The sequence below is a fragment of the Pollicipes pollicipes genome, unplaced genomic scaffold, assembly GCF_011947565.3.
Source record: "Pollicipes pollicipes isolate AB1234 unplaced genomic scaffold, Ppol_2.1 Scaffold_4002;HRSCAF=4701_pilon_pilon_pilon, whole genome shotgun sequence".
Taxonomy (NCBI): domain Eukaryota; kingdom Metazoa; phylum Arthropoda; class Thecostraca; order Pollicipedomorpha; family Pollicipedidae; genus Pollicipes; species Pollicipes pollicipes.
In genome coordinates this window covers 37,288,991-37,316,684 of record NW_023596420.1, presented here as the reverse complement: position 1 = coordinate 37,316,684, position 27,694 = coordinate 37,288,991, and the positions used below count along the sequence as shown (strand labels likewise).

At 51.9% G+C, this 27,694-nt stretch overlaps 1 protein-coding gene across 1 annotated transcript in view; it reads left to right on the top strand.

Moving 5' to 3' along the window:
- The window catches only part of LOC119093240 (calpain-B), a 32,695-nt gene extending 9,090 nt beyond the window's left edge, over positions 1–23,605 (top strand). The window contains exons 2-16 of the mRNA XM_037216159.1: positions 7,534–7,710; positions 8,108–8,177; positions 9,045–9,162; positions 9,945–10,079; positions 10,535–10,703; positions 12,824–13,005; positions 14,722–14,833; positions 15,201–15,339; positions 16,222–16,385; positions 16,719–16,979; positions 17,769–17,801; positions 18,396–18,528; positions 18,664–18,913; positions 20,718–20,791; positions 21,143–23,605. Of these exons, the coding sequence (XP_037072054.1) occupies positions 7,534–7,710; positions 8,108–8,177; positions 9,045–9,162; positions 9,945–10,079; positions 10,535–10,703; positions 12,824–13,005; positions 14,722–14,833; positions 15,201–15,339; positions 16,222–16,385; positions 16,719–16,979; positions 17,769–17,801; positions 18,396–18,528; positions 18,664–18,913; positions 20,718–20,791; positions 21,143–21,228 (2,103 nt within the window). The 3' untranslated portion in view covers positions 21,229–23,605. The remainder of the gene's footprint in view (positions 1–7,533; positions 7,711–8,107; positions 8,178–9,044; positions 9,163–9,944; positions 10,080–10,534; positions 10,704–12,823; positions 13,006–14,721; positions 14,834–15,200; positions 15,340–16,221; positions 16,386–16,718; positions 16,980–17,768; positions 17,802–18,395; positions 18,529–18,663; positions 18,914–20,717; positions 20,792–21,142) is intronic.
- Positions 23,606–27,694: the final 4,089 nt, after the last annotated feature.

Genomic DNA, 27,694 nt, shown 5'->3' with positions numbered 1-27,694 from the left:
AAGCCTAGAAGTGAGTAGCTCAAGGTACCGGACGTTTGACGATTGCACAGATTAAACCGCTGACGCTTTTTATTTTGCAATGGTTCAGTTGACTTTTACTAAGCCGTTGATACTTGCGGGCTCAGCCGAATTTTTTTTTTAGGTTATACAACGATATTGTGAACATTGATTGTAGATCGATGCGGAGCCAGAAATTATGTTTCTTTGGCCAAAATGTGGAGCTTAAGTACCTCTTTCTTACCAGTGAAACAACGTTTACCGGTGACCCGTGAAACAATTTTTAGAGATCTTCTTTAAAACTGATCGAATTTTTCGCTCCGGTTTTCAGTGTCTTGTATGTACGTATGCTTCAGAGGGTAAGGGCACAAACTGACCGGTGGGGAAGGGCAAATTAAACATGAGGGGGGGGGGGGACAGTAGTCCACCTAAAATAATACAAATTGGCGCCCCTGAAAGTGTGTGTGTTTTTTCTTTTAATTTCGATGAGACAGCCAATGAAAGCTTCTTACACATGAGTGCTCAGGAGCAAAGCCGCAGGTTGAGCTTCCCTGGAAATCAACTAGGCAAAAATCTGGCAGCTTCAGCGGTCATCTCCTACCAGGCCAGTCACGCTTTTGGTGAACCTATGAAGTTTTTTAACGGGTTGGTCATTCCTGCAACATTGCACTATCAGTGCAATGCTAAGGAAAAGGCTTTCAGCCGAGGGGCTTATTCAGCAATGAGGGCTCACTTGGACATTTGACAAAAGGAGACATCTTGAATCGTTTCCTTCCATTCACCACGCTTGGCTTAATGCAAAACTGTTTCAAATGTTGGAGGTTCCGGCCTCCGCCCCCCCCCCCCCCTTCCCATCCCCACCACCACCAGACAAGGTGGTAGTTCCCGCGTACGCTGGTGTACCGGTTCAACTGATCGCTGTTGTTCTGTTGACCGTTTGCGCTACGCTGCATACACGGTTGTCACCCGACATCGCTCGCAAGTCCTGGCGTTTGGGACAACATTCCCTCCCCGTTACCGGAAACGCCTAAACAGGACGTTATCAGAGGGAGCGGGCACCGCATGGGCTCGGTTCGTGTCCATCGATTGGACGCATGCCTGACTCGTTATCGAGTCGGGTTCTGATAAAGAGCGGACGCTGAGGCCTCTGTGTACCCTGATCGGGTGCGACCTGCATGATAGTGTCCTGCCACCGACCGCCCCAGTCCCGGCGAGGCGACCGCCGAGCGGGGAGTGACTGTGAACGTGGCCCGGAGCGACCGCGGTGACCTTGGCAGCAGCGACATGTCCAGCTACGCGCGGTACGGCGGCGCCGGCGCCGCGGCCGGCCGGCAGATGTCCTATGACCTGTCGGGCGCCGGCGGCAGGAGGCGGTGGGAGGGCGGCGAGCACCAACCGGCGCCGCTCACCTCCTGGAAGAGCGCGGGCAGCCTGAACGAGCGCGACTGCACGCTGCCGCGGTCCTGGAGCCGACTCCGCACGGGCGCCAACGTGGGACGTCTGATCGCGCAGCTTCGGCGGCCGCCCGACGAGCCGGGGAAGCGCCCCGCCTGGGCCGACCTACCCTTGGAGCGGCCTGAGGAACAGGAGAAGACGGACAACCCGCGCATCTACCTGCGCCGGATGTCGGGCGGGGCTGAACTGAAACCCCAACCCTCGCCCAGGGCCCGACCCCGGAGCATGGCCGCGCTGGAGTACAGGACGGGACGGGATTCCGATCGTCGCGAACAGGGAGAGACAGAGGAGAAGGAGCCCACGGCCGACTTTGGCGTCGATGACAAACAGAGGAAAGCAGAGGAAAAGGAGCTGGAGACCTGTGATCGCAACCTTAATCTGAGGCGGGAGAGAGGAGACGGGAAGGAGCTCACAGCTCGCCATAATGCAAATCGAGAGCTGAGAAGTGCCCAGAAAAATGAACTGGAGACTGGCGGCCGCCGTGTTAATCGAGAGCGGAAAAAGTCGGAGGAAAATGGAGTCCTGGCCCGCCTCGCCTTTGTTAGGGAGCAGAGGAAGGCAGTAGAGAATGAGCTCGTAGCCAGCCGTTATGCTAGTGGGAAGCAGAGGAAAGCCCGGGAGAAGGAAAATGAGCTGGATGGGACTGGTGAGCATGGCCTTGGCCAGGATCGGGGTAAATCAGGGGAGCATTATCTAGGAACTCGACGTCGTGTTGCTGGTATTGAGCTGAGACTGGAAGAGACGAAGCCCAAAGCTGATGGTGATGGCGATAAGGAGCAGGAGGATGCATACTGGAAGGAGCTCATTGCCCGTCGTCGTTTCGGAAGGGAGCGAAACAGGGAAACGGGGCAGCCAAGTGCAGACAAGAGGATGTTGGAAACTGGTAGTCGTGGTCCTGATTGGGAGCAAAAGAAGGTGGAGCGGAAGAGCACAAGGCTTGGGAGTTGTGATGCGGATACGAAGCAGAAGGAGGCTGAAGAGAAAGCGCTCCCGCACAATCGTGGTTTTAGTGGGGAGGAAAGGAAGGCGGGTGAGGAGACGCTCCTGGCCCGTGGTCATGCTAGCAGGGAACGGAGCAGGACGCATGGAACGGAGATGGGGGCTGGAAGTCACGATGAGGATCAGGAGGAGAGAAGCGCAGAGAAAGGCTTCCTGGCGCGCCGTGCCTTTGTTATCGAGCAGACAGAGGCGGGGGAAGAGAAGCCGCCGTTACGTGGTCACGCTGATGGGGAGCAGGAGAGGGCAGACGCTACTCAGCTGGGCGTCGGTGATCAGGATACTGATCGGGAGCAGAAAAGGGCGGAAGGTAGACAGTTGGGGATTGGCGGACAGGACGTTGATCAAACTATTAGCGATGCACCACAAGATCAGCGCGAGCAAGGCGAGACGCAGCCTTCTCCGGATGTTGTGTACCATGGGATCAAAATTCAAGTCATACAAGATGAAGATGCATTCGCAGATGGAGCATCGCCTCCGGAGCCGTTACCTCGGCGAGAAGAGGGAGACACTGCCACAACCGGGTCCGAAGGTCCCGACACGGACGAATATAACAAGGTCCGACCACGTGACTCCACGGCGCAGCCAGACGTGATCTTTCACGCCACGTTGACGCGACCTTGGTCAGGTCATGACCAGGGTAACGCCACTGGACCCCCGCCGGCCGGGGAGCCCGAGTGCAGGTCCGCTGCGCTCAGCAGGGAGCTGGAGGCGGTCCCGATGACCTCTGACCAAGCCACTGACCTCCGCCCATCGTCGGACGACTTCTGGCGGCCCGGGAGCCGAGGGTGTGGCCGCCTGCGGCGCAGCACGCAGGCACGCGCCAACGTCAACCCGGTGGGTGAGCCACGAGGCGGCGCGGCGCGGAGCTCGGCTGTGAGGTACTGAGCCGGCAGCTTAGGACAAGCACATGCTGCTTCATATTTTGTTTTGATCACGGGGTGATTTCTGCTGTAGTTTGTTTGCGCCACTTTTTTTTGGGGGGGGGGCGTGAGTGGAATTGGAAGACCTTGTTTGGTATCGGTACAAAATTAGTTGGAGCGGGCCCCTCCATGGTGGCTTGGAGGGCACGTTTATAACCCGAGGGTGATGTGGGAATATGATCCATACTTTGTCATTGGACCAGACGACGTGACAAGCCGAGTTGAATTAACTTGAGCAGTGAGGAAATAAATTACGCTGTTAAGTTTATTTGCGACGAACGTTGTACACCATGTGAGGATTTCAGGTTAATATCTTTCAATCTAATACAGTATCTGAAGACGAGATATTTGCTAATACCGATCGCAGCTTCATGTAGATTCCAGCAGCATAATCATGTGATTCTGTAAAAGTGGTGCTGTTTGAATAGTACGAAATTTGTATGCAAGCCGTCTCACCTGGCATCATTTTAACCAACAGGAAATGAGGAATGAGGAGAGCATTTCTCATTCAATCAACGTAGGAAAAAATGATCATTGTAAAATCTTGCGCAACTAGGGGCGATTTTGGCAGATCTTGACAGCCTGACATCGCTGCGAGAAGAGAACAATATCTTTTGAAGACTGGTTAACCGCTCCGGAAAACATGAGTCGATGTTTGCAGCAGCTCATGTGCACTTTATCACAAACTACGAGTACGTAGGTTTGGAGCGTTTTGAGGGATTCATATCGTGTTGCGTCAGCCTGAGCAGATAAATATGTAGATACATCTGCACAATGAGAGTGAATGAACCGTCTGCAATTGCTAATCCATTCCATCACCGTACAATCCATAACGCAAAAACGCCAGCGAAGAAGCAGGCGAGGCCATTTGCTTCAAAGACGGCTGCGAGCATAGCAAGCTGTGCTCTAAACCAAAACAGAGCGATCCACCCACCTGCACAGGCGCGTGCACTGCCGTTCATGGGGACCTTCCTTCCGGTCCATGTCGGGATCAGAGGCCATCAATTTTCAAGCAATATGAATTGAGAATTAGAGCGCGAACACCCATCCGTGAATCTGCACCTGCCAACCTCTCCGCACCCCCCCCCCCCCCCCCTCCTTCCATGAAAGACAGGCTTCCAATCGCATTGATCAGGCACATTTGTATGACTTCTAAGAGGGTCGACCCATTAGCTTAGATTTTGATCTAGATAAAACAGCATAATAGCCTTCTATCTCGGAAGGAAACTAGGAGAATGGAGATGTAGATGCGTTGATATTTGGGCAGCATGCATTTAGCGAAACAATAGCAGGAATGAATTCAAAATTGCTTGACGATGATCCGTCTCCATTTTCTTTTTTTCTTATGAAACAGCGAGCCACAGTTTTTACACGACGCCAACATTCAGGAGATTTAACAAGGTGCAATTGCAAACCACTACTACGACGCAGTGCATATCTAACTTAGAATTAAAATGCGCGAAAATACGTGTACGTGCAAACGAATTCAAGCAAACAGGCATCGGGTATCACCCTTCATTCAACCATGTAAGCGAGTTGAAGTAAACAGGCATCACACATCACGCATCACTTATGCATGCGAGTGATTTCAATTAAACAGGTGTCGTGCGTCACGGGTCAGGCATCACTTGCACATTTAAACGATTTTAAGCTCGCACATATCACACATCAGGGCACATATCACGTTCGCGATGTCGGCCATAATGAGCCCTGTACGTTAAGGTTTGGTCGCCAACTTGTTATAAGAATAGATTCACTTATTTCCTGTCTACGTGGCTCTGTGCTCTGTAGATGACTTTGAGCTCTAAAAGGGACATGGGGTCCATGCCTCCCTGGATTTCAGCCCGAAAACATGTTTTGCAAAAAAAATTGTCACCAAAAGGGGTGCTCCCTGTTTTGTTTTAGCGTCCCGCAGGTGTTTATAATATCTCAAACGAATAGGCTCGCATGGGCTCTCCATCATAGACCACACCTCTCCGATGTTTTTCACGGAGCTTACGCAGTTTCATACAGTAAATATTTTTACACAGTTTCACACAATTTCCCAGAGCGAATCTGTGTGAACTCTGTATTAGAATGCAAAATATCTTAATTAAAATGCAAGAGGTTGCTTTGATCTAACTGGGCGTTGCAAGTACGTATTGTAATGCATCTAGAATCGTGCGCTGCAACGCACCTGAGTCTACATAGCTGGCTGTTAGCAGATAATTGCACCCAACCGCTTTGAGGTCTTCCGTTTGGCATGATCAAAAGCGTTTTGAGAGACACTCTGGCATGCTCGCCGAGTTGCAGTGGTGTTCTTGGCCAGCTGGATGGGCGGAGCTCTTGTAAGCAGCTCAGTAAAGCAGGGTCACGTCTCTCAAGTCGTAGGTTATTGGAGTGCTGCGTTCCCATTCGCATGCGCCAGGAAACTTATCGGCATTGCGATCTCAAGCGTGGACGCATCAGGAGCCGGGACAGTCACTTTAACCCGCCAATTCGGAACTACTGCATTTCACCATGTTGTCGACGTAGACGCATGGAAATCAATCACCATTCCTTTGTGGTACATATGACCTCAGCTATGCACCCATGGCGAAGGTCTTTGCCAGAAATGCTCGGATACAGCGACATCCGGCGCTCAGTGAATGGCCGTCCAGGTTTACTAGGTTCAAATGTGTGTACGGTCATATCTTCAGTAATCTGCATAACCATCCATCGTATATACGAATCGTGTCATGATTTCAAGTTTTTTTTCGTTATCAGACGCCACTTATCATCACACCGTCACAGCACTTATCATCATACCTATCATACCTATCATCATACGCCACTTATCATCATACCTATCGTCTCGACACAGACCGGTGCCACTCGAGCGCCCTAGGCAAGGGTCAGGAGGCGTGCTCCAGCCGCTAAGTGCGGTGCGGCGGCCCGTGCCGCGGGTCTGCCACACCTGCCCGACGCGGCCGCTGAGTGCGGCGGCCCGTGCCGCGGGTCTTCCACACCTGCCCGACGCGGCCGCTGAGTGCGGCGGTCCAGGCCGCGGGTCTGCCTCACCCGTCCGCGCCGCCCATCCCTCGGTGTTGGCCTGTGGTCGGGCGGCCGCCGGTTGCTTGCCGCCGCTATTGGTGCTTTGATCAGCTGTCGGTCAAGCGTGCGTGCGGCGCGGAGCCAGCCGAGTCGCCGGCCAGTTTGACGGACCGTGTGGTAAACCGCCGCCCTCCCGCCAGCCCGGCCACGCTCACGGCGTGTTTGAGTTGGATGGCCGGAATGTACTGGAAACGGTTTGGACAGGCTGGGTCGGCATCAGACTGACGGCAGCCACCTTGGAACTAGCCAGGCCAGATGTGATCATGGCTAAACGGTCTGAGCTTCATGTGCTTGCCGCTCTATAATCTTCGCTTGGGAGTACGCATAATAAGCAAGCAGGCCGCCAGCCTTTCTGGACGAATGCTGCGATCTATTTTGACAGGTTTGTTTTCTCGAAAGCACTTTTAAATAGGAACACACTGTCTTGATTTAGAAGAACTTGTTTGTCTATATAATCGGCGTCTGAATCGTGTTAAGACGCCGACCGGTCAAGTTCGGTGCCTTTACGGCAGCGGCCACGTTGTATCAGCTACATGTTTCTGGCTTGCGCTGTCCTTAAGCATGGAATATCTCAAGAAATTGCAATTTGTTTTCAGTTACGGCGGTAGAGTCACATTCGAAGGTTGGCAGCCATGCGTGGTAGGGATAACAAGCTGCTTTAGGGCTCGGTATTTATCACTTATCTCTCAGTGACAGTCACCTGCGGTCGTCTCAATCTGATGAGCACTGTACTTTGGCTTTAAGTGGCGGTAATGTGTCTCGTCGGCTAACAGCCCATCATCATCATCATGAGTCATTTGATTCGATGTGACCAGATCATAGATACCATTGCCCCGATAGACGGTTCGTGGGGCGGGTCGGCGGCAATTGACTTAACAAAAATTTTGATAACCTCGTCAACTTTACCTGAACTTCCTCCACCACCGTAACCTGGAGAACTAACCGGCCGGCCCCTGAACGAACCGGAACCAACCTTACATGATCATCTGCGTCCTCCAGCAAATACTCGGCGATCGGACATAACCCTACCAGCGTCCTTCTCCTTCCGGGCACTGTGACCTGACATGACCTGACATGCCGCTCTCCGCAGATGAACGAGCGCGGCACGGGACTGCGCTCCCGGGGAGAGGTGCAGGACTTCGATAAGCTACGCGCCCAGTGTCAACGCAGCGGTCGCCTCTTCGAGGATCCCGAGTTTCCTGCCTCCGACTGCTCCATCTTCTTCTCCCGCACGCCGCCGCGGCCGTTCCAGTGGAAGCGGCCCCACGTAAGTCGGCCCCTACAAAACCTTTACACGAGCTCATCGGTGCCCTGACGGCATGACCAATGACATGGGGTTGACTCGTTGGCGCACGAACAGCTCCTTTGTCTCGTCTCAGCCGTGGTGCCTGCCCGTGTCTTGGTGGTGTGTGCCCATGTGATGGGATCGTGTGATGAAATCGTCCCACAGATTGCATTTTGGGATCGTGTGATGAGATCACGTGATGGATCGTAAAATCGCATCGTGTAAGGAATCTTGTAATGATCATGTGATGAGATTGCGTGATGAGATCGTGTGATGAAATCGTGTGATGAGATCGTGTGATGGGGTTGTGTGATGGGATTGTGTGACGTGTGGTGGGATTGTGTGATGGGATCATAAGGTGGTACTCCCCGCTTTACAGGAGATCAGCGACAGTCCCCTCTTCATCTCCAGCGGCGCCTCTCGCTTCGACGTCCTTCAGGGAGAGCTGGGTGAGTGATGCCTTGACCACGCCGACGCTGTGGCTTGAGGATGTCTGGGCTGAGAGCGCTCGGCGGCTTGCGAAGTGTGGGGCTCCGATCTTCTTAATTGTGGTGTCGATTTCCGCATGTCAAACTGGTCAAAGACTTACTACCTGGATGAGGGTTAGTCGTTAAGGCTAAGGCAAGGATAATGTCGGTCACCTACGATTTACCTCCTGCCCGATACCAGGCCGGACAGTTGGTTACATTGTCCAGCTACTCACGTCAATTCTCAAATTTGTTCCATCGCTATGGAGGTGGGACTGAGAACTTCAGACGGTCGGCGCTAAAGGATATCGCATGCTAGTTGAAGGAAAGTTGATTACAAAGGGGAAGTCATCACCCTTCTGACTTTCGCCACATAACTGGGATGGGCAGGATTTAGCTTTTTTTGCAATCATTCGCGTCCATTAATCAAAAAAAAAACTCGCCTGGAAATGCGATAACAGCATACCAAAAGGTGTTGTCGTATCAGCTGTCTTCAACAACGGATACATCAACTCAGTTTCCGACGAGGATGTCACGGTCCCCATCAGAAAGCACCAGGAAACGGAACAGTTCAGAAACGTCTCAGCCCACGCCGCCTGGCTTCCTGAACATTGCCTGCTAAAGTTTCCATCGCGTGTAGGTTTGCTGAATAATTGACGCCTACATTTCCTGGAACGGACAGCTACCTCGAATTTCAAGCGATTAATTGCGTCTAAGCTGTTGGTGTCAGACGAGCGTACAAACGCTATCCTTAAACTGATGTCCTAGGTCGTCACCTGGCTGAGCCAGCACGTTTTGTTGCCGTCTTGGCACTGCCGGCTTGGTTATGGACGTGGCCGTCTGTCGCAGGCGACTGCTGGCTTCTGGCAGCTGTGGCCAACATCACTCTTAACAAGGACCTGTTCGCCCAAGTGGTCCCCGACGGCCAGGAGATCGACGATGACTACGCCGGCATCTTTCACTTCCGGTAACGCTTCTTTCACTTCCGGTTGACCTCGCACATTGGGCCTCCGAAGTGTGCGAGGTCAACGCGAACTCTATCCGCACATCTGGTGGCTTCGACGAGCTCATCTGATGCTTTTGACGAGCACATCTGATGCTTTTGACGAGCACATCTGATGCTTTTGACGAGCACATCTGGTGCTTTCGACGAGCACATCTGGTGCTTTTGACGGGAGCTGACCAAGGCTCTCGGAATGGTGCACGCTCTTGAATCTCATGTTCAAATAAGATTTTCTACAACAATGCCATATTGCGAATTAAGTACCTTGCAGTTTTATCAATTTCAGGCAAACAACCGTTATGCACGTAATCAATTGGAATGGGACTGCGGCATATCCACATAAGTCGTACTACCCACACGTTCTGTGGATTCCAGTGTCTGCATTTTGTTTTTCAATATAATTTATGCACGTCAGTTGCAGTGTACGTTGGAACAAATCCTACGGGAATTCATAGCAATAGCTGTGGTGATAATTTAATTTCATTGCCCAATATCACGCTGGATATCGAAGCAAGCGAGTGACAACTCAGATACCAGATGCTCACTTAAAAGCCTCCACAAATGCTGTCTACCTCTAAACCACAGTAACCAAAATGGCACAATAATACTAGCTTCAGTCATCTCAACCGATTTCCAAAGCCGACTGTGGATAGGTCCTCGAGCGCGGAGCCGGTGCCCGGGCGGCCTCTCACCACCCACCCCCCGTGAGTCGCCTGCGCGTTCCATGACCGCCGTCCCGCCGCCAGGTTCTGGCAGTACGGCCGCTGGGTGGACGTGGTAATCGACGACCGACTGCCCACCTACCACGGACAGCTGGCCTTCATGCATTCGGCCGACAACCACGAGTTCTGGTCCGCCCTGCTTGAGAAGGCCTACGCCAAGTAAGTGCCGATAAACAGCGCAGCTTGCGACAGCGCCGGGGGCCTTTATGCCTGAGTCAGGCCCGCGAGAAGGCCTAAACCAGGTGATCCCCAGGCTGCGGTGCCGGTGCTGGGGTACTCAGCTGTTGACTGGCTCAGGATGAACTGAATAGTAGCACAGGACGTGTGCCCGAGATGAAAGTGACGCGCGCGGGGAAGGTTAGGGGGAGGAAGCTCGATGGCGTTGGACGCGTCACTTTGGAGGAGTCATTGCAAAGCGGGAAAAGAATTGCTGTTTTTGTAGTGTTCTTTATAAATCCTAGAACCAGTTGAAGTTTCTGCTGTACTGTGCGGAGCGGGACTGTTTTTGTACCGCTCTTTACAAATCGTAGAACCAGCTGAAGTTTCTGCTGTACTGTGCGTAGCGGGAAGGTATGTTGTGGCTAGGGGCTGAGCGTACCCCTGCGGCCTCTCAGACTGCACGGCTCTTACGAGGCGCTGAAGGGCGGCACCACGTGCGAGGCGATGGAGGACTTCAGCGGAGGCGTCACCGAGATGTACGACATCGACAAGGCGCCCGACAACCTGTTCCAGGTCATGCTGAAGGCCAACGAGAGGAAGTCGCTCATGAGCTGCTCCATAGAGGTGAGGCGGCTCCGGCATGGCAAACGTGTCAGTGCAGGACAGGGCAGTGCACTGCGTGCCGGGAGCCCTACTGAATGGTTTGGCTTCTCATACGCTTGTATTTAGCTGTAATGCATCGGTAACGAGCTGCCTTGAAATCTGCCCGCCGTCCTGAATGCCGGCCAGGAATGATCGACGGGGATGTCACTTTGGCAACTATTGTGTGTCGCAAAAACCATATGTCAGCATTGATGTAAAGCTCATTTTAGGGATAGCCGCTACTAAACAAGTTTAGCTTTGAACAAAACATATATGTTTTTAAGTTACCTTAGTGTGTGACCAAAAGGTGTGTATTTTTGGTATCCGCTTTTGATCCCAGATATTGTTTAAACCCGATTATCAAAACAAAATATAATTGAAAATGCCTACCTTACGCCATCTTATTTGTCCGAGGGGGGGGGGGGGGCAGGCGGCTGCGACAACGGCTATTAGTCAGATACATGCGTTACGGCGCACACAAAAATGTTCCTTGCTGAGCATCCAGCACTACCGCACTGCAACACTACACTACATACAACAAGCAGACAACCTATATACACCGCCATCGTTCAAGTGAACATCTGATATACAAGTATAAACAGACAACATAATAAGTTGTTATGTCCGGATGCTGTGGGCTGCCCGGCAGCGGCTCTATTGATGCAGTAAGCATCAGCATCGGCGGTCATCGACGAGTTCTACTGAGCTGTGCCCGGTGATCTCCCCATACCCAGCGTCTCCGACGGTGTCGTGATATCTCCCCCCGCCCCTTGCGTGCCTCGATGTACCCTCCCTGTGGTTCAGCAAAGTCGCCTGGTGCCCTTAGTGTCGCGACCGGAGTCCTGATTCTATCCGGCCTCCACTTGTGGCACGCTGTGCTCCCTGTGCTCGATTTGTGACGCGTGCTGCTCTTTGAGCTCCCATTGCGGTCCGTAGGGCTCTATGTAATTCCCTCGTGGATCCCGGTGCGCCGCCGCACCACAATTGTAGCTGCACCTTGTGTGCCGCCGCGTTATGTTTGCGTTGGCGCGGCGGCCCAGCGGATTTAAGCGGGCCATTTCGGACAGGCGCCGTGTAGCCGTCCGTCCGGGCTTTTGGCGGCGGTTGGACGGCGCCGGCTCCTCGGCGCTCCGGCCGTTCACCGACAGGCCGCCAAGTTGCGGCGAGTTATTTACGCCAGTTGAAGTCCAGCTCCTGTTGGATGCAATGCGTGGCGTCATGGGAGACGTACATTTTTTAGCCTGGCGCGTGCGCGTGTCCCCGCGGTTTCGTGATGAACTGCCCGTGCTGAATGTCTCTATGTTCGTCACCAGTTAGTGTTGGCTTGATCTAGATAGTGTTTGTTGGTGCGCTGTTTGGCTTTTTTGTTGTTGTTGCTGTTTACTGCTCGAATGTCCATTTCATTGCAATGAATTCTCACGCGATGGAAACATAGCGGACACCGACATTAAGAACGCCATCAGCCGGGTCTCGTCTGATGACAGGCCTGTTTTGAACAAAGATACAAAATGTGTGGGGCTGGGCAAGGTTAGATTGGTTTCAACGCGATTCAATGTTAAGCACTTGTTCAAAACGCATGTTCTAGACACTCTATAATTCGTGCTTCTCACCACTTGGCGTGGGCTTGATTTAAATAGTGTCTGTTAGAGCGCTGTTTAGCTTTTTTGCCGCTGCTGTTTACTGCTGGGACATTCATATCATCGCAACAAATTCTCAAGCGATGGAAATATGGCGGACACGGACGTAAAGAACACAATCAGCCGGGTCTCGTCCAATGACAGGCCTGTTGTGAACATGGATACGACATGTGTGGGGCTGGACAAGAGTAGATTGGTTTCAACGCGATTCACCGTTAATCACCTTTTCAAAACGCATTTTCTAGACGCTGTACAATTCATACTTCGAGCATTTTTAACTCAAGAATATTCAGACATAGACTTTACTACGGCTACTATACTATTAAGCTACCATTCATAGAGTTTCTTTAATATCGGCTATACTAGAGTTTCCTCCTAAAGTTACTTGAGTGACTTAAGGAGGACTTCTGATGATGGCCTACGATTCAGCTATTACCGCTTCACCGACGGTCTCCCCGCCCGCAGCCCGACCCGTACGTGGCGGAGGCGGAGATGCCGAACGGCCTGATCAAAGGCCACGCTTACTCGGTCACCAAGGCGTGCATGGCCGACATTGAGACGCCCCGCGTCCACGGCAAGATCCCGATGGTGCGCGTGCGCAACCCCTGGGGCAACGAGGCCGAGTGGAAGGGCGCCTTCTCCGACTCGTGAGTGCATGGCGAGGAGCGAGGACGTCGCTCGAACCTTTGCTTGCGCGTGTATCGCACTGTGCCATCACGATGCTATCACGCTTGCGCACGTGCTATCACACCGTTCGTTCACGTCCGGCACGCTGCCACGACAGTTCGGAGCGGGAGGGGTCAAGGTCAGGAGGGCCGGGGTATGTTTTCCTCATCGCCCTGTGACCCCACGCCTCGCTTATGTCTGATGCAGGGCGGCCACGTAGGTGCGGTCCTTCTCTGCGCGATTGTCGTGTGACCCGCACTGGAGCACCTGTGTCGGTAGTTTGATCACGAGACCGCCACATTGGGAACCTTACGACAAGTAAACACAAGACATCATAAGACATCGCGGACCAACTGGTTTAGTAATCTTTCGGAAAGATCATCTCGCTCTTTCAGCAAGCGTATGGACGTAGCTAGAAGCCTTTGAACTGAGTGCCAGCGTCCGCGCAACAAGCTGAAATATATTATTAGGGAACGCACGACTTGTGGACGAGGCGGCGCAGGAAAAATGAACAAGAATTATTCAAAACGGCCATTGCAGGGAGTGCAATAGACTTGCAATGAGACGCTCCTAGTACAAGTCAGCACATCTTTATATAGAGTTGCAGCTGTTGCCGCCACTTCAGCGCCATTAGCATGCCTTAGGCTGTTAGCTTAAACGTCCACAACCAATGGCGTGTTGGATAAGAAGCCCGAGGTGCAGCGCAGGGCACCAGCTTCTGGCCAAGAGGGCGCTGACCCCTGGTCGGCAGACGACGCTCGCCCGCCAGGGGGCGTGCACTCCCGTCCCCGGCTCGGCGGTCCGGGGACGGGCAGGTCAGACCCACAGACAGATGCCTGGGCTCGCGGCCAACTCAAACAGTGAGAGCGCGGTCAAAATGACCGTGGTGAAACCGCTGTTCGTCAGAGGTGAAGTAAGGGTTTTATAACGGTGTTGGATATATTTTTGACTTGGATGCACTTTCTCTAAGCAGAGTGGTATACCGAGGGTGCCATGACGCAGCGAAGATGGTGTTAGGAACATTAGAGGTAGCCACAGGCTGGTTAATGCTTGCAATCTCTGTAGTGGGGTTCGGTGTCGAAATGGTTGCAGTCCTTCCCCATTCTTTCCTGCCTTGCCCGTTAGGGTAAACTATCAAAACCAAATTTAAGGGTTGAATTTCCGCACTCCGATTAAAAATTTCCAGAGATATTCTGCACGGCTTCTCTCTTTTCACTTCTTTAAACTTGCGGCAAAAACTGCAATTACATGTCTGTCATGTGTTGGCCTTCCAAGCAGCTGAACCAGCTATACGTACAATTTGACAAATTTTGTTTGTTTGGTGTTTAGGGCCGGCAAATATACGCCATGAATAATGTCCCTTACTCACCGGTTTATTTCAATGGCCGATTGACAAGATGTAAGTTTGAGTCGCACTGCTTTAAGTACTTCGCGTACTTATACATCCACATACTAGAACAGCAATGTATGCATGCGTATCGCTTCCACATCCGTGAGATTAATGTTCCAGTTTACCTGCTGTCGAAACCGCGCAAGTCTCTGTGACTGAATTTATGACGGCGTTCTAGTGTCGTACATTGCGTTCCTTCAGCTGCACGACCCGTGGTGACGCACCCATGAATGCCCGTGCGGAGCCCGATGACGGCCTCGGGCGGCCTGCGCCAGCGGGAGGACGTGACCTGTGCTGAACCCCGCAGGTCCTCCGAGTGGAACTACATCCCCGAGGCGACGCGCCAGGAGCTGGGACTGACGTTCGACGCCGACGGAGAGTTCTGGATGACCTTCAAGGACTTCACCAGGAACTTCCAGGTGAGCCGTCTCTAACTGTCGGGTCAGTCGACGCTTTTGGTCTGAAGCGGACCAACGGTGGAGGGGCTCTTAGGAGGCAAACAGGTCATCCTATGCAGCCACAGGCCACGCGATATAGCTGCAGGAAAGTACACTTGCTAAGCTTGGCAGAAACGTGTGCTTTCAAAGTTTGCCTAGACGATTTGAGCTTCGTCGGCCTTGTCACCACATGCAGTCAGACCCATCTAGTGAACTACGTCCGTGGCTGGCACCTCCATACCTTCCTCATGTTTCCTGCTTGCGGTGTCATTTTGTGCTGACCTGTTCTCCGGTCGGCAGCGCCTGGAGATCCTGGAGATTGTGTGCTGACCTGTTCTCCGGTCGGCAGCGCCTGGAGATATGTAACCTGAGCCCGGACAGTCTGGATGATGACGACGACAGCTTGCTAGCCAAGCGCTGGGAGATGTCCGTGTTCGAGGGAGCATGGGTGCGGGGCGCCACCGCCGGCGGCTGCAGGAACTACATCAGTGAGAATTGAGACTACCATTTTGGTGCTTGGATAGATGACATCGATGCATGCCACGCGATGTTGTACATGTATGAGCAACGTTCCTCGCTAAAGCGAAATAGCTCGTATAATAAGCCCTCTGCGGCTTACTTCGAAAGGCCCCAGGAAGAACAGAAAAGTGAAGTTGAAGGTTGAAGCCATTTTTTCGCGCTGCTTGTTTGCTTGCGAGGGGTTAGTATTGTCCAAAAACAAGGCTAGATCAGGCCTGTTTTTAAAACAATTTTTTGCTGTGCATTGCCTTAGGGCTAATGTAAGGCAAGGCATCTGAAGTACGCACGGAGCACACTGGTCTTGACAGAAGTGGTGCACCACGAAGTCCATGCCTAGCACTTATACCGGTGACTAGTCTGTGTAATAGTCAACAGAGACCGTGCCATGTGCCTCACGATCGGCCTTCTGTGCATTCGGCCAGACAGGGAGGAAATACGAAGTCAGACATTGGGGTTACAAGCCGGAAATTATCGGTAACATAGGCTGGTTTAGCAACGGTGAAGCGACACTCCTCTCTCTCATGAGTGACAGGCACATGTGACGCACTGTTGCCAGGACATCGCTGAACGAGTTCGCTTCACATGCCGCTTGGTGGTACGGTACAGCCCAGCCATAACATGAGCTGTTGCATGCTAGCAACACCTACTACTCACAAATCGCCAGCTTTACCACGGCAGCAGTGCCGCAGGCCTATAGATGTGCATAGTTTAAAACATTAACATTTACAGTGCACATATACGGCACACATTCCGAATCACAGCTGCAGCGGCTAGTCACACATGGGTTCGGAACTAGCAAGCAACTGGACGCAAGGTTTCACCAACCACTAAACTGACGTGCCCTCCCGCAGACACCTTCGCCCACAACCCGCAGTACACGGTTCATCTGGACGACGTAGACGAGGATGACGAGGAGCAAAAGTGCACCATGATCGTGGCTGTGATGCAGAAGAACAGGCGCGCCCAAAGGCGGCTGGGTCTGGACTGCCTCACCATCGGGTTCTCCATCTATCACGTGAGTTCTTGTGGGTCGCGAGGGACGACTTCCTCCGCCAACCAAACGCTCTTCGAGCTCCTTGGTGTCAGTGGGAGTCGAGCTTGTGAACGCAGCCGCCCCAACCGTGGGCCTGTTCGCTCCGTTCAAATCCGTTCCCACTCTGTGGTCAGTGGGATATACGGAACTTCAGTACGGCTGGCGCCGTCGGTCAGGTGTGGTCTGAGTGGAGGACGCGTGCCTGCACGCCTCAGTCTACTCCTGCTGATGGCATACACCGCGGGGAGTGGGGGAGTGGGGAGTCGGGGAGTGGGTAAGGTTTGAACTCGTGCTAACTGCATTTTATGCTCACAGCTCGCAGATCCTGACAGCGCGCCAAAGCCGCTCGACGTCAACTTCTTCCGGTACAACACGTCCGTGGCGCGCGCGCCGAGCTTCATCAACCTGCGTGAGGTGTCGTGCCGCTTCAAGCTTCCGCCGGGCACCTACTGCATCATCCCCAGCACGTTCGAGCCCAACGAGGAGGGCGAGTTCCTCATCCGCATCTTCTCCGAGAAGACGAACAACATGGAGGAGAATGACGAGGAGGTCGGCCCAGGACGGGTCGACGAGTCGGTGAGTTGGGCTGGAGACACGGCCCTGGTCTGGGGTCGGCAGCTAGTCGCTGGTTAGTGTCTGTCCAGAAACGCAGGGTTGAGCCGAAGAGAAGTTGTGGGACATTCCATAGGTAACACGCACGTTGATGTTTGAGGCTTAGGCAGGCTTAGGTTTGCTAACAGGCAATGACGCATGCGAAAACTTCTTGATGTAAGCGTGACGCAGTTATTCAACAGCACGACTCCCACAACACTGATGCATTGGTGTTAATGTACGACGGGCGAATCAAACCATGTCAGATTCAGATACACAGCATGGCAGTTATGTTGGAGTTGATTGATGACCACATCATGCACGAAATATTTGTCTTTACATACTTCTTAAATGCAGATGTCCTGTTTCACGTCTAAAAATGTCCCGTTTCACTGCAGAGCTCCAGGGTGTTGGTCCTTTGTCCAGATCCGTATCCTTTGTCACTGGTTAGTGTGTGACTTGTCTGCCACGATTCCAACCGTATCCCACTTTCGAATCTTTATCCACTTTTGTGCTTTGTTCCATGAACGTCTGTCTTCAAGAATACATGCCTTTCATTTCCTTTTACCACAGCTTATACTACTTCTTTGTGGTTTCCTTCGACCTATCCGTTTCTATTTTCCAGCAACTGCCCCTCACCGTGCACTTCCATGCCGTTATCCAAAACTCCTCCGTCAGCCCCCCACCATAACGACCATAGCTGGCACTTCCTGAGCAGCGAAATATGTGTTCCACTTGGTATCGACTGATGGCAGCGTATCCTCGCATTGCTAGATAATCGAAGACTCGGTGGTTCGCACTCACGTGGTGAGCGTCCCCCGTGTAGTGGCGCCGCCACTGCGTGCGCGTGATCCCCGCTTCAATTGGTCAAGGTTTCGACGATGTACCCCCCCCCCCCGCCCGCCCCCTCCCCCAGCGGTGGCAGAGACCCGGCCCTGACTTCAGGGTATTCAGGACAAGACTACGTGAAGTCACAGCCGCTGTTTATATGGTTTCCCGATCTCCTGGTGTTGTTGTTACCAAATAAGATCCCGGACGTTTTTCCAAGTTTTTTGACTTCTTTTGAAATTTGCGAGCTGTACAGCATAGCTGGTCTGGCACCCGCTGCTGAAAATATTGGCATGGTACCGTTGGGCTGCTGCAACCCCTGGCTTGTGCTGTCACTCTTGGGCCTGTATAGAATATGTGTGCAAGTATGCTGCTGTACTGATGACTGTCAATCAAATCTGATCCTTCCGTGCTCTCAGAAAAGTTCAGATGCAACCGATTTTAAGAAGTCTATCGACTTCATTAATTTTGCAGTCAAACAGCCGACTCAGTTTGAATACAGGGTTCTAGACGTGGAATGCATGTGATTCAGCATGAACTACGGTCTGATCTCAGTTACATCTGGGTCGGCAGATCAAGCCGGAGCTGGCCAAGGAGTCCGAATACGACAAGATGGTGCGTCAGTTCTTCAACCAGATCGCTGGTGACAACCTGGAGGTGGACTGGCAGGAGCTGAAGCAGGTGCTTGACTACGCACTGAAGAAGGGTGAGTTCCTTGTGTTTTGTGAGAGGCTACGTTCGTTAGAATGCAGGTGTAAGGAAACTCCGTTATATTTGTTGTATCGTCAGTATACTGACCAGCCCTGATACTCTTTGCGACTGTTGGCGTCTGGGCCGACAGAGTTCACGTTCGAGGGCTTCAGCAAGGACACGGTGCGCTCCATGATCGCGCTGCTGGACGTGGACAACTCAGGCCAGCTTGGTCTGGAAGAGTTCAAGTCGCTCTGGAGCAGCATCCGGCTGTGGAAGTCAGTGTTCAGGAGGCACGACCGCTCCGGCAGCTGCTTCCTCAACGGCTTCGAGCTGCGGTCCGCTCTTAACGAGTCCGGCTACCGCGTCAACAACAACCTGCTCAACTCACTGATGCACAGGTTCGTGGGAAAGGTCAAGATGGAGAAGGTTGTTAGCAGCCGGGCGAAGAGGGAAAACATTTGGATAATTCGGTAGTGCATCTCAATGTAAGTCGATCCATTGAAGACTTGCGTTCATTAACGCGCGCCCGGTTGATACGACGCCACTCGGGTAGAGGGCGTGGGTTGGGGTCAATTTGACCCCTAAGGTCTCAAAAGTTAGGCAGAGAACTAGATACACCGATGGTGATAAAAAGGAGCCAGATACACTGAACCCAACGGATTAATATGCCTGCATGTGAGCTCACTTTGGTCAGTTTGTGGGCTTCTTCATTCATGAACTGCGGGTTAAGTGAGGTCAAACATATCCGAACCCCAGATAGGTGTCCGAAGTTCCCTCAGATCTCTTACACAACCACCTTTAACCCAGGTACTATGTTACGCAAAAGGTCACTGCTGTTTATATTAGGTCAAACATCTTATCTGACAGTCAGGAGACCACAGTGACCAAAAACCTGCGAGATTGTTTGATTTCATTTCATTAAGCATCAAGGATTATGCTAGGCGTTGTGTTCCTAAAACAAAGGCTGATTGGGGTCATTCTAGGTCAGAGACCTCTCTTGACCTCTGTTGAATACACATAACACATTTGCCGACCTCCCAATGATCAAGTAATTCGAACCAGGCGTCAAAAGCTGTCACATAAGGTGAGGTCTCAAGTAAAAATTATTTTGTTTTTACCTTGACCTGGCTTTTATACCTGACCCAATGTCAATGGAATGGCTCGTAATCCTAAATTCGATCGTCTGATCTCAAAGATACATGGGTTCGTCTAACACTCAGCTGTCGCATCAGATTGAACAGGTCCCTAGGAATTGCCTTCGCTGGCAGCGATGGTCTTACTTTGACCTGCCATAGGTCAGCGACCTTGTAAATTACATCTGGTTCCGCGCCCAAAGGACGGTTACTGAATCGGCTACAGCTATGCAAACTTTGCACGGTTACCCTGCGCCGTCAGGAAGTTATTTCAGAAAAAACCTTCGTGGGCGGAGGTGGAATTGACCCCTCGTCGGAGTGGACGTGTTTCAGTGTGGACGGGATTCACGAATAGTTTCAGTTTCACTGTTTCAGTGGACGGGATTCACGAATATGGAAGCATGCTCATTCTTGACAACAGCCCTGTCTCTACCCCGCAGAGCGTTTAGTACGGTATGTTGTTACAACTGAATTTGGGCCATCATACTCCGTAATGGTGTTATTTTTCTCATGACGTTTTGGCTAGTTACGCCTTTGGCCACCGCCAGGTGTTAGCCAGTCCTGATAAGGTTCTGAGGTTGTTCTGCTCACAGCCATGTATATGTGTGTATGCAACAGCCTCGAAAGCATCGGACAGGTACCAACTCAAAAGCCACGATCTTGCGTTTTGTAGACCAAGACTCTCTCACTACATTATCGTTCAAGACAGCTGGTGGTGGAAGTTAAAATATTTCCTTAATTATCACTAGGATATTCATAAAATTAGGTGGGTTGAGGGTTGGGGTTGCGTCCAAGTATGACGCATTCCAGCTTTTTAAATTTTTAAATACGCTTCCCTGTCATATCTCGCAAGTTTATTAGCGTACGCTCCCATTCTCACGTGTTTTTGTGAGAAGCTGTCACTTATGAAGTCATCGGTTAAAATCGTATTGCTTTTTTGAATCTCAGCTGCCAACTTCGAGAATCGGTGCCTCGATAAGTCATGGCGCATATTAGTCGCAGTACATAATCGTAGGATTATTTGCATCCTGCATATCTTCAAAGTCTACCATATGCGTTTTGTTTCCAGATACGGCGATAAGGAAGGACGGGTAGCCTTCGACGACTTCATGGCATGTGCTGTAAAGATGAAGACGTGCATTGGTGAGTAGCACAACATCTACGGCATAATAACGAAATCGCTGACGTAGCTTCAGCGTAGTCGACATTCTCAGCGAATGCGAAAAGCCGGGGAACCCACTGTGGCGTCATCTTTTATTAATCCACACATCCGTTGACAGTTATTTAAGTTGTTGACCGCATTTGCAAGGAACATTGTGCAAATCGATAAGATCGTAGTGTTAGCCTTATTCCTCGTAGAATGGCCAGAATAAAGGAGAGACATATGTATTATCTCTCCTTTCTCCTCGCTATTCTACGAGGAATGAAACCCTCAGAACTTTCTTATCTATGATTCACGCATCCGACCATCCTGTCGTGTGTTCCCTCTTTCAGAGATATTCAGGGACAAAGACCCAAGCAGCACTAACAAGGCTACGTTCAGCTTGGAAGACTGGCTGAATCACAGCATGTACTCGTAAGCCGGCGCCTGGTGACCGTCGCTGGGAGCCAAGAAACGGTCGCTGGGAACCGAGGAATGGACGCTGGGAGCCGAGGAACAGTCGCTGGGAGCCGAGGAATGGACGCTGGGAGCCGAGGAACAGTCGCTGGGAGCCGAGGAACGGTCGCTGGGAGCCGAGGAACGGTCGCTGGGAGCCGTGGAACGGTCGCTGGGAGCCGAGGAATGGACGCTGGTGTCGCCGACCACCAGTCGCGTCCTCACCAGCGCGCGTATCGGGACCGCGCCACCAGCTTACTGCCGGACGCGTCAGGTTGTGTGTCTGTTCACACGACGCCTGTGCGCGACAAGCGGATGCTGCTTGAGGCTTGTTGAGCGAGCGGGCGGGCTGCTCTGCCTGCGGGAAGCGCGTGATGGCGCACGTGGCTGCACTGTGTTTTGGAAGGTATCCATCGTGTGCCTGGCGTTTCTGATGCGATATGTACTTCGTAATTAAAGCCTTCCCTGGTCTTCATAAATTCCGAAAGATTTATGCTCTTGGTCAAACGCTGTGACATGTGTGAGGATACCGTGATCATCCTGTTTTTCTTACTCACTCTATTTTTAAGAGCATGAGGGCCCGCGGCCACACGCGATGAGACTATGACTCCAGGAACTTCGTGCCTGTCTGTATATATGCAATGCTTGAAAAGGCAAATGTTACCGTGCCTTCGGAAACGACTGCGTTATCTCCTGGCCCAGGCACCCACACCCTATAATTTGCAGTTCAGGGGCATACGAACCAGTTTCTTGCCCGTCGTGATTGGAAACGTCCTAGTCAAAGACTAACGCGAGGCTGCAAATGCGAAAAAGCAAATACTGAGATGATGTGTTAAATTATCTTGCAGGCCCAGTCGTCGGCTGTTAAAGATGCTATTACTTATAGCTGTTCATGAAGGCAACGAGTGTCGGGATCAGAGATCAGCGGTCCATAACGCCTTGATAATAGCCTGCTCTCCATTTCTGCAGCGAAATAATAGCGTTAGCCTGTTGACATTACATGGCGCGCGGATTGAAAAGGAGACTCGGACCCGGACACGCAGTGAGCTCTCATTTCCTGCGCCATGCTCGAGCACAGCCACGCTTGATATCGCCACCTCCGCCGGTCAGTTTTCCTGGCGGGCAGGTGCCTGATAGCGCCAGCGATAGGAGCTGCCTTTGTCATGCGCTCACATGGAGATGGTGAAAAGCGAGCGACAGGAGACACCCGCCGGAGATGTTCCCGAAACATCTGGTTCTGAGGCTCACAAATGGACACGTGAACCACCTGACGTTCGTCGAGTCTGTTCTCGCTGATCACGCGACATCTCACTGTATGTCTGGCATGAGGCCGCGCCGCTGGACTACCGCGTAATCTGCCTGCCATGTGCCAAATGTTTTGCTGCGTGCGGTGGCACCTCGCGTCTTAATGCCACCGTTTAGATGTATCAGCTGGTGAGGAGCTTGGGAGATGGGACGCTTGCTGCACAGAAGGCTTGCTACGGGTGCCATGGCAGCGTCAGCCGATCACTGGCGCTTCTGTTCTGTGCAATCGTTTGTCCCTGTCTGGGTTAGAGTGCGCAGTCCTGCTAGGCTTGTCAGCTTGGATGTAGAATTGTGCGATGGCGTGAACTGCAGACATGTGATCATTATAGTGAGCAGCTTCTTACTGTACGGACGAATAAATGGCAGTAGGCACTGCGACTCATTGGCTCTCTTCCCTCCTCTCCCCAGCCTCGCTCCTTTCCTTCCTCTCTTCCTCTCTCACTCCCTCCCACTTTCTCTCAAAGCCGTCCTTTGTTAAGAAATGCACGCCTGTGCGACCGTCATCAGGTGCTTCATGTCGGGACGAAACGACAGGGCTTTCTGTATGTGGTGTTTAATGCTTAACAGTGCGTTTGAATGCCTTTAACGCGTTAAATTCGATCGCATGTTCTTCCATATACTTACATGTACTTAAGACTGGTGGCTTATTGGTGTCCTTTCTGAAAATAAATTCGTTGTGATCATGTCGAATGTCAGTTTCGAACAATGGCCACATTCAAATAGTAAAACAATCATTTAACCTCTGTAGGAAATGAAGCTTCTGAAAAAACCACAAACCTCGGCGAAAAGAATACATGGAAGCGTAAATGCCAAACTCAACTATATCTACCCTTTCGTGTACCACAAACTGCGAGTTAGCTTCGTTGGCTCAACCATACAATTTAAAACATTTCCTTTACTAGCGACCTGCGAAGCCAAAGAAAACGCTGCAGTAGTGGGAGACTGTGTTTGGTTGATATGCATGAGCGGGCGAGGTGAGGCGGCGTTCGAACATATTCATGTAGTCGAAATGGGCCCAATCAAACCCCAGTCCTTCTTGTTGTCTTGTTTGCGTGGAATTCACGAATTTCTCACGGTCGCGAAAATGCACTCTATTGAGCAGTAGATCAACAAAGTCCCTAGAGGAATAAACAGGGCTCCAGGGCATAATAGTGACTGATTTTTCGATATTATTGCATTTATCAGCCATAAAAGTGACTGATTCATGTTGATCACCTTAAGATACACGTGGACGATAACACTCATGTTTAAAGTGTTAATTCATCTAGCAAAAGAACGTACGTCTTACTCTGACGCGAGAGCATGAAATGTGTAAGACAAAACCTGCGGCTGCATTCTCAAGGGAGGAATGCAATCTTTTACCAGTATCTATACGGTGGTCAGCATAAATGCCTGAGCAAAGCACAATGCCACCGCCATTCTGTTGATGTATTGCCCAATATAACGCGCATAAAACTAGGAAGAGCGAGCCTGGAGAAAACACTGCACTCACACTGCTGAAAAGCAAATGAAACCATTCACTGGGCCTGATTTGTGTCAGGCATGATTTTACTAGCATTGACTAGTTAACACAAAACTATGTGTAGCTTGCATAAGCGAGGTTAGATCAGCGCGTGAGAAGCACAGAAGACCAACAATGCAGCAGCACACTCGAGCTCTTTCCAATTATTTTTCAGCAGTTTTTTTTTGCGTAGGACTAACACCATGAAGATGTTGCTGTTTTTGCCGACACCGCACCGCTCTTCACGGCGCGTTTCCACCGCCGGGTTGGTGCCCTGCTGGGACCAGCGCTGCCAGACGCCGCCAGGACCGGTCCCCGCTCTGTCGCTGACCGGGCGGACGGACCGCCAAACGCGTCCTGAGGCCCGGGGACCTGTGCGGACGACTCACCCCGCGAGCTGTCCCGGCCGGGCGCTGGCTGATGCAAGCCGCCGGTCTGCCGATAACGCTGAAGCACTCGGGGGACTCCCTCTGGCCCCAGCGGAGAGTTCCGTCAACGAAGCAACAACAGGCTGATTTGCGCTCACGGTAGTATCAGCGCGAACCAAGCGCTTCGAGGTTGGTCTGAGCTCAGGTGACTCACCGTTGATGACGTCATCTGACGTTCGCCCTGCGGCGCCAGCGCGCGTGTCAGCGCGGGTGTTGATAAGTGCAGTGCTATCAACACCCTGACGTGCAACGTGACGTGGTTTAGAACCAGGCAAGCCGACATATTTTGCTCAAGTAAAAGAAACTCGTGTGTGGCGTTGTTTCTCCTCATGTGAACGTAATCTTCGATTCGTGTTTACTCAGGACCTGCTCGAAGATACATTAAGAGCATCCGCGATAAGCTCGTGGCCAAAGCGGCAACGCGTTATCTGTCTAAAACAAGACGTTCGTCTCAGTTACACGCTCAGTCGCAGACTTTCCCGAGCTATAAGTAAGGAACAGCGGCGGGGGGAGGGGGGGGGGGCGAAAATCATATGCAACGCTCACGATCCCTGCAGAGGTGGCGCTTCAGCCGCCAAGGACACAGGGGATGGCAAGACGCGACAAATCACGTGACAAGTAGCTGCCTTGTCGTGCCTGGTGACCACAGAATCGCCGGGGCCCACCTCTGTCCGTCGCATGGGAACATCCAGGTCGCTAAGCTGTCTCGTGTTACAACAAGGCGGGAGCTCGTGTATTAAGGCCTCCGGCACTCCCAGACGGCGTACATGGGACCGTCCAGCATGCCGTATGGTGTGAGACAAGGACCCATCGCTAAGGCAGCTCGGTTTCCCTGGCAGACACGGTACATCATCAAACCGTTTGCGGCCGAAAGTAGTGTTTGCCGCGTATGAAATGCTTTTCTGAATTCGAGTGAGGTTATTATGCGTGTCTTTGCCGTTTATTGAGACACAGTATTGGATCAGTCAGAGGGCAGCAGAACCAACGACCACACAGGAAATGACTGAGAGTGAGAAAGACATCTTAGCTTCCAAGATGCCATGGCGCCTACAGAATAACAAAACAGCTCCAAAACAGCTTGTAACGACGGTTCAATGATAGACCCATGCGAGACAGCAGTCGACGAGGAGTTTAAGACTGATGGCTCTCAAGACCGCTTCAAAGGTTGTGATCTCGAAAGTTACAGAGAATGGGGGAGGGTTATAAGTAAATCTGGTGCACTACCAGTACCAACAGCATGATCTGCGTGTTTTCAGCGTTCACTTTGAGTCCCTTTCTCCGCATCAAGTGTCAATTTGGCAAAAATCATACTTCAGCTTAGGCATGACGTGCTTGAACTTGGATGTGTAATCAAAGTGTTAGCAAAAAATCTTCATTTGAATCAACAACTTACTTCTACGCTAAATTTTCAATTCTAGATTTGCTAAACGCCGAATTGCTAAATCTAGATTTGCTAAACGCCGCCTCTAGATTCGAAGGTTTGTAAAAAAAAAATTGAGTGCCGACGTCCTGGAGGCCTACTACTCCCTCGATGTACGGACCACGGTGGTTTAGGGGGACGCTGTAGAGGTCATGGTCGAGAGCGGAGCGTGGAAAAAGGTCCAGCGCTGGAAGGAAGCGGCGAATTTTGGGCGCAAATGCTTTTTTACAACCTGGGTGTCTTTTAAAACGAAATGAAAGAAGCTCAAACCAGAAGCGTCGATTTCGATATTTCGCAAGTTGATCGGCAGTTTGGCATGGTCAATCGACCACATCAAGATATTTGCTCAAATCCAGCAGACAAAGTCGATGTATTTTTTGATGGTTTTCAGTGGTTAACATTCGGTTATATCTAGATGTCAGCAGGGTATCTGTTTCCTGCCGAAAACAAAAGCCGTGCTAGTTTAGGAAGAGGAGGTGGTTTGCGGACAAACGACGGTGCAGCTGAGGGTAAAAAACCCACTCGCGAATCTTGATGGTGACAGGAATGGTTGAGGTAGGGCTGGCGTTCTATGGATTAGAACGATCACCGGCTTTGAAAATGGGATGGACGAGGGAATGCCTCCGAGAATCAGGCACATCCGAACGGGCAATGCTAAAATGGACCAAATGCGGGGACACCGTGCGGGTTACACTAAAATTTGAGAAAAGAGAAGCAGACCACACGGGCACTGGCGTCGTCTTTGCCGCAAGCAGCCGACCCATTCAAGTCGAAGACGACTTCCGACAGCAGCTCCGACAGCGGCAGAGCTACAGGGTGACGTGTACAGACGCTCACATACGACGGGTGGCAGAGCCGGGTTAAGTATACAGGTACCTACACGCGATAGGTGGCAGTGCAGGTCGGGTGTCGCAGCAGTGTCCCCGCTTCCCGCGCCGCGCGTGGCCCCTACACCCATAAAAAGTGAGTGCAAGTGGTCCGGCACCGCACTCGTCGGCGTTCGGTCGGCCAGCCTGCTCCCTGCTGCTGACCTGGTCACTTTCCACATGGAGCCCCGTCCCCCCCCCCCGCAGGTCCACCGCTGTGTCGCGGCGGGGGAAGGGAGGGGGGTCGCGGCTGGCCGCAGAACGCCCGCACGGCCTGTCGTTGCACACCTAACCCTTGTGACCACCGACTGCCCGCACCGACACCGACTGCCGACTGCGCCTCGCTGCGGTGCGAGATCAGTTGTGGGGTATCTTGTTTTTCTATAGCCTTGGTATCGTCACTGACCGCTGAAGCACAGGAGTTCTTGATCCGAATAGTCCGGAAAAGAAAGTTAGTGCTTGTGATAGATAGTACGTGTTGAGAGTCCATCCTACTTGAGCACAACTTTGCTTCCATGATCCCTGTCGGTACAGGTGAGTTTATATTGATAGATTTAACAATATCAATATGGCAAAGGCAGCAAAGTCAAACGGTTCGTGCACGAAATCGAGACACACCTGTACAGCTGCGCACAAATATGTCGTGGTTTAAAGTGTGGAATTGTCGCAGCATTTCACGACCTAACGACAATGGCGGGCAAGAGAACGGTGCGGTGGGCGGAAACGTGTGGAAGCAATCGCACTTTGGGAAGACGAGCGGTCGGCCAGAGGGCCACACGGTCCCTTTTACGAGAATCACGGGCAAAATCACAATGCGAGCCATCGAAACCACAAGCGATGTCGCGGAATGATCGATGAGCAAGCACTGGTACTGAGTTCCGAAACCAGGGAAGTCGGCCGTCAGATCGGCCACGTCCCGTATCAAAGCC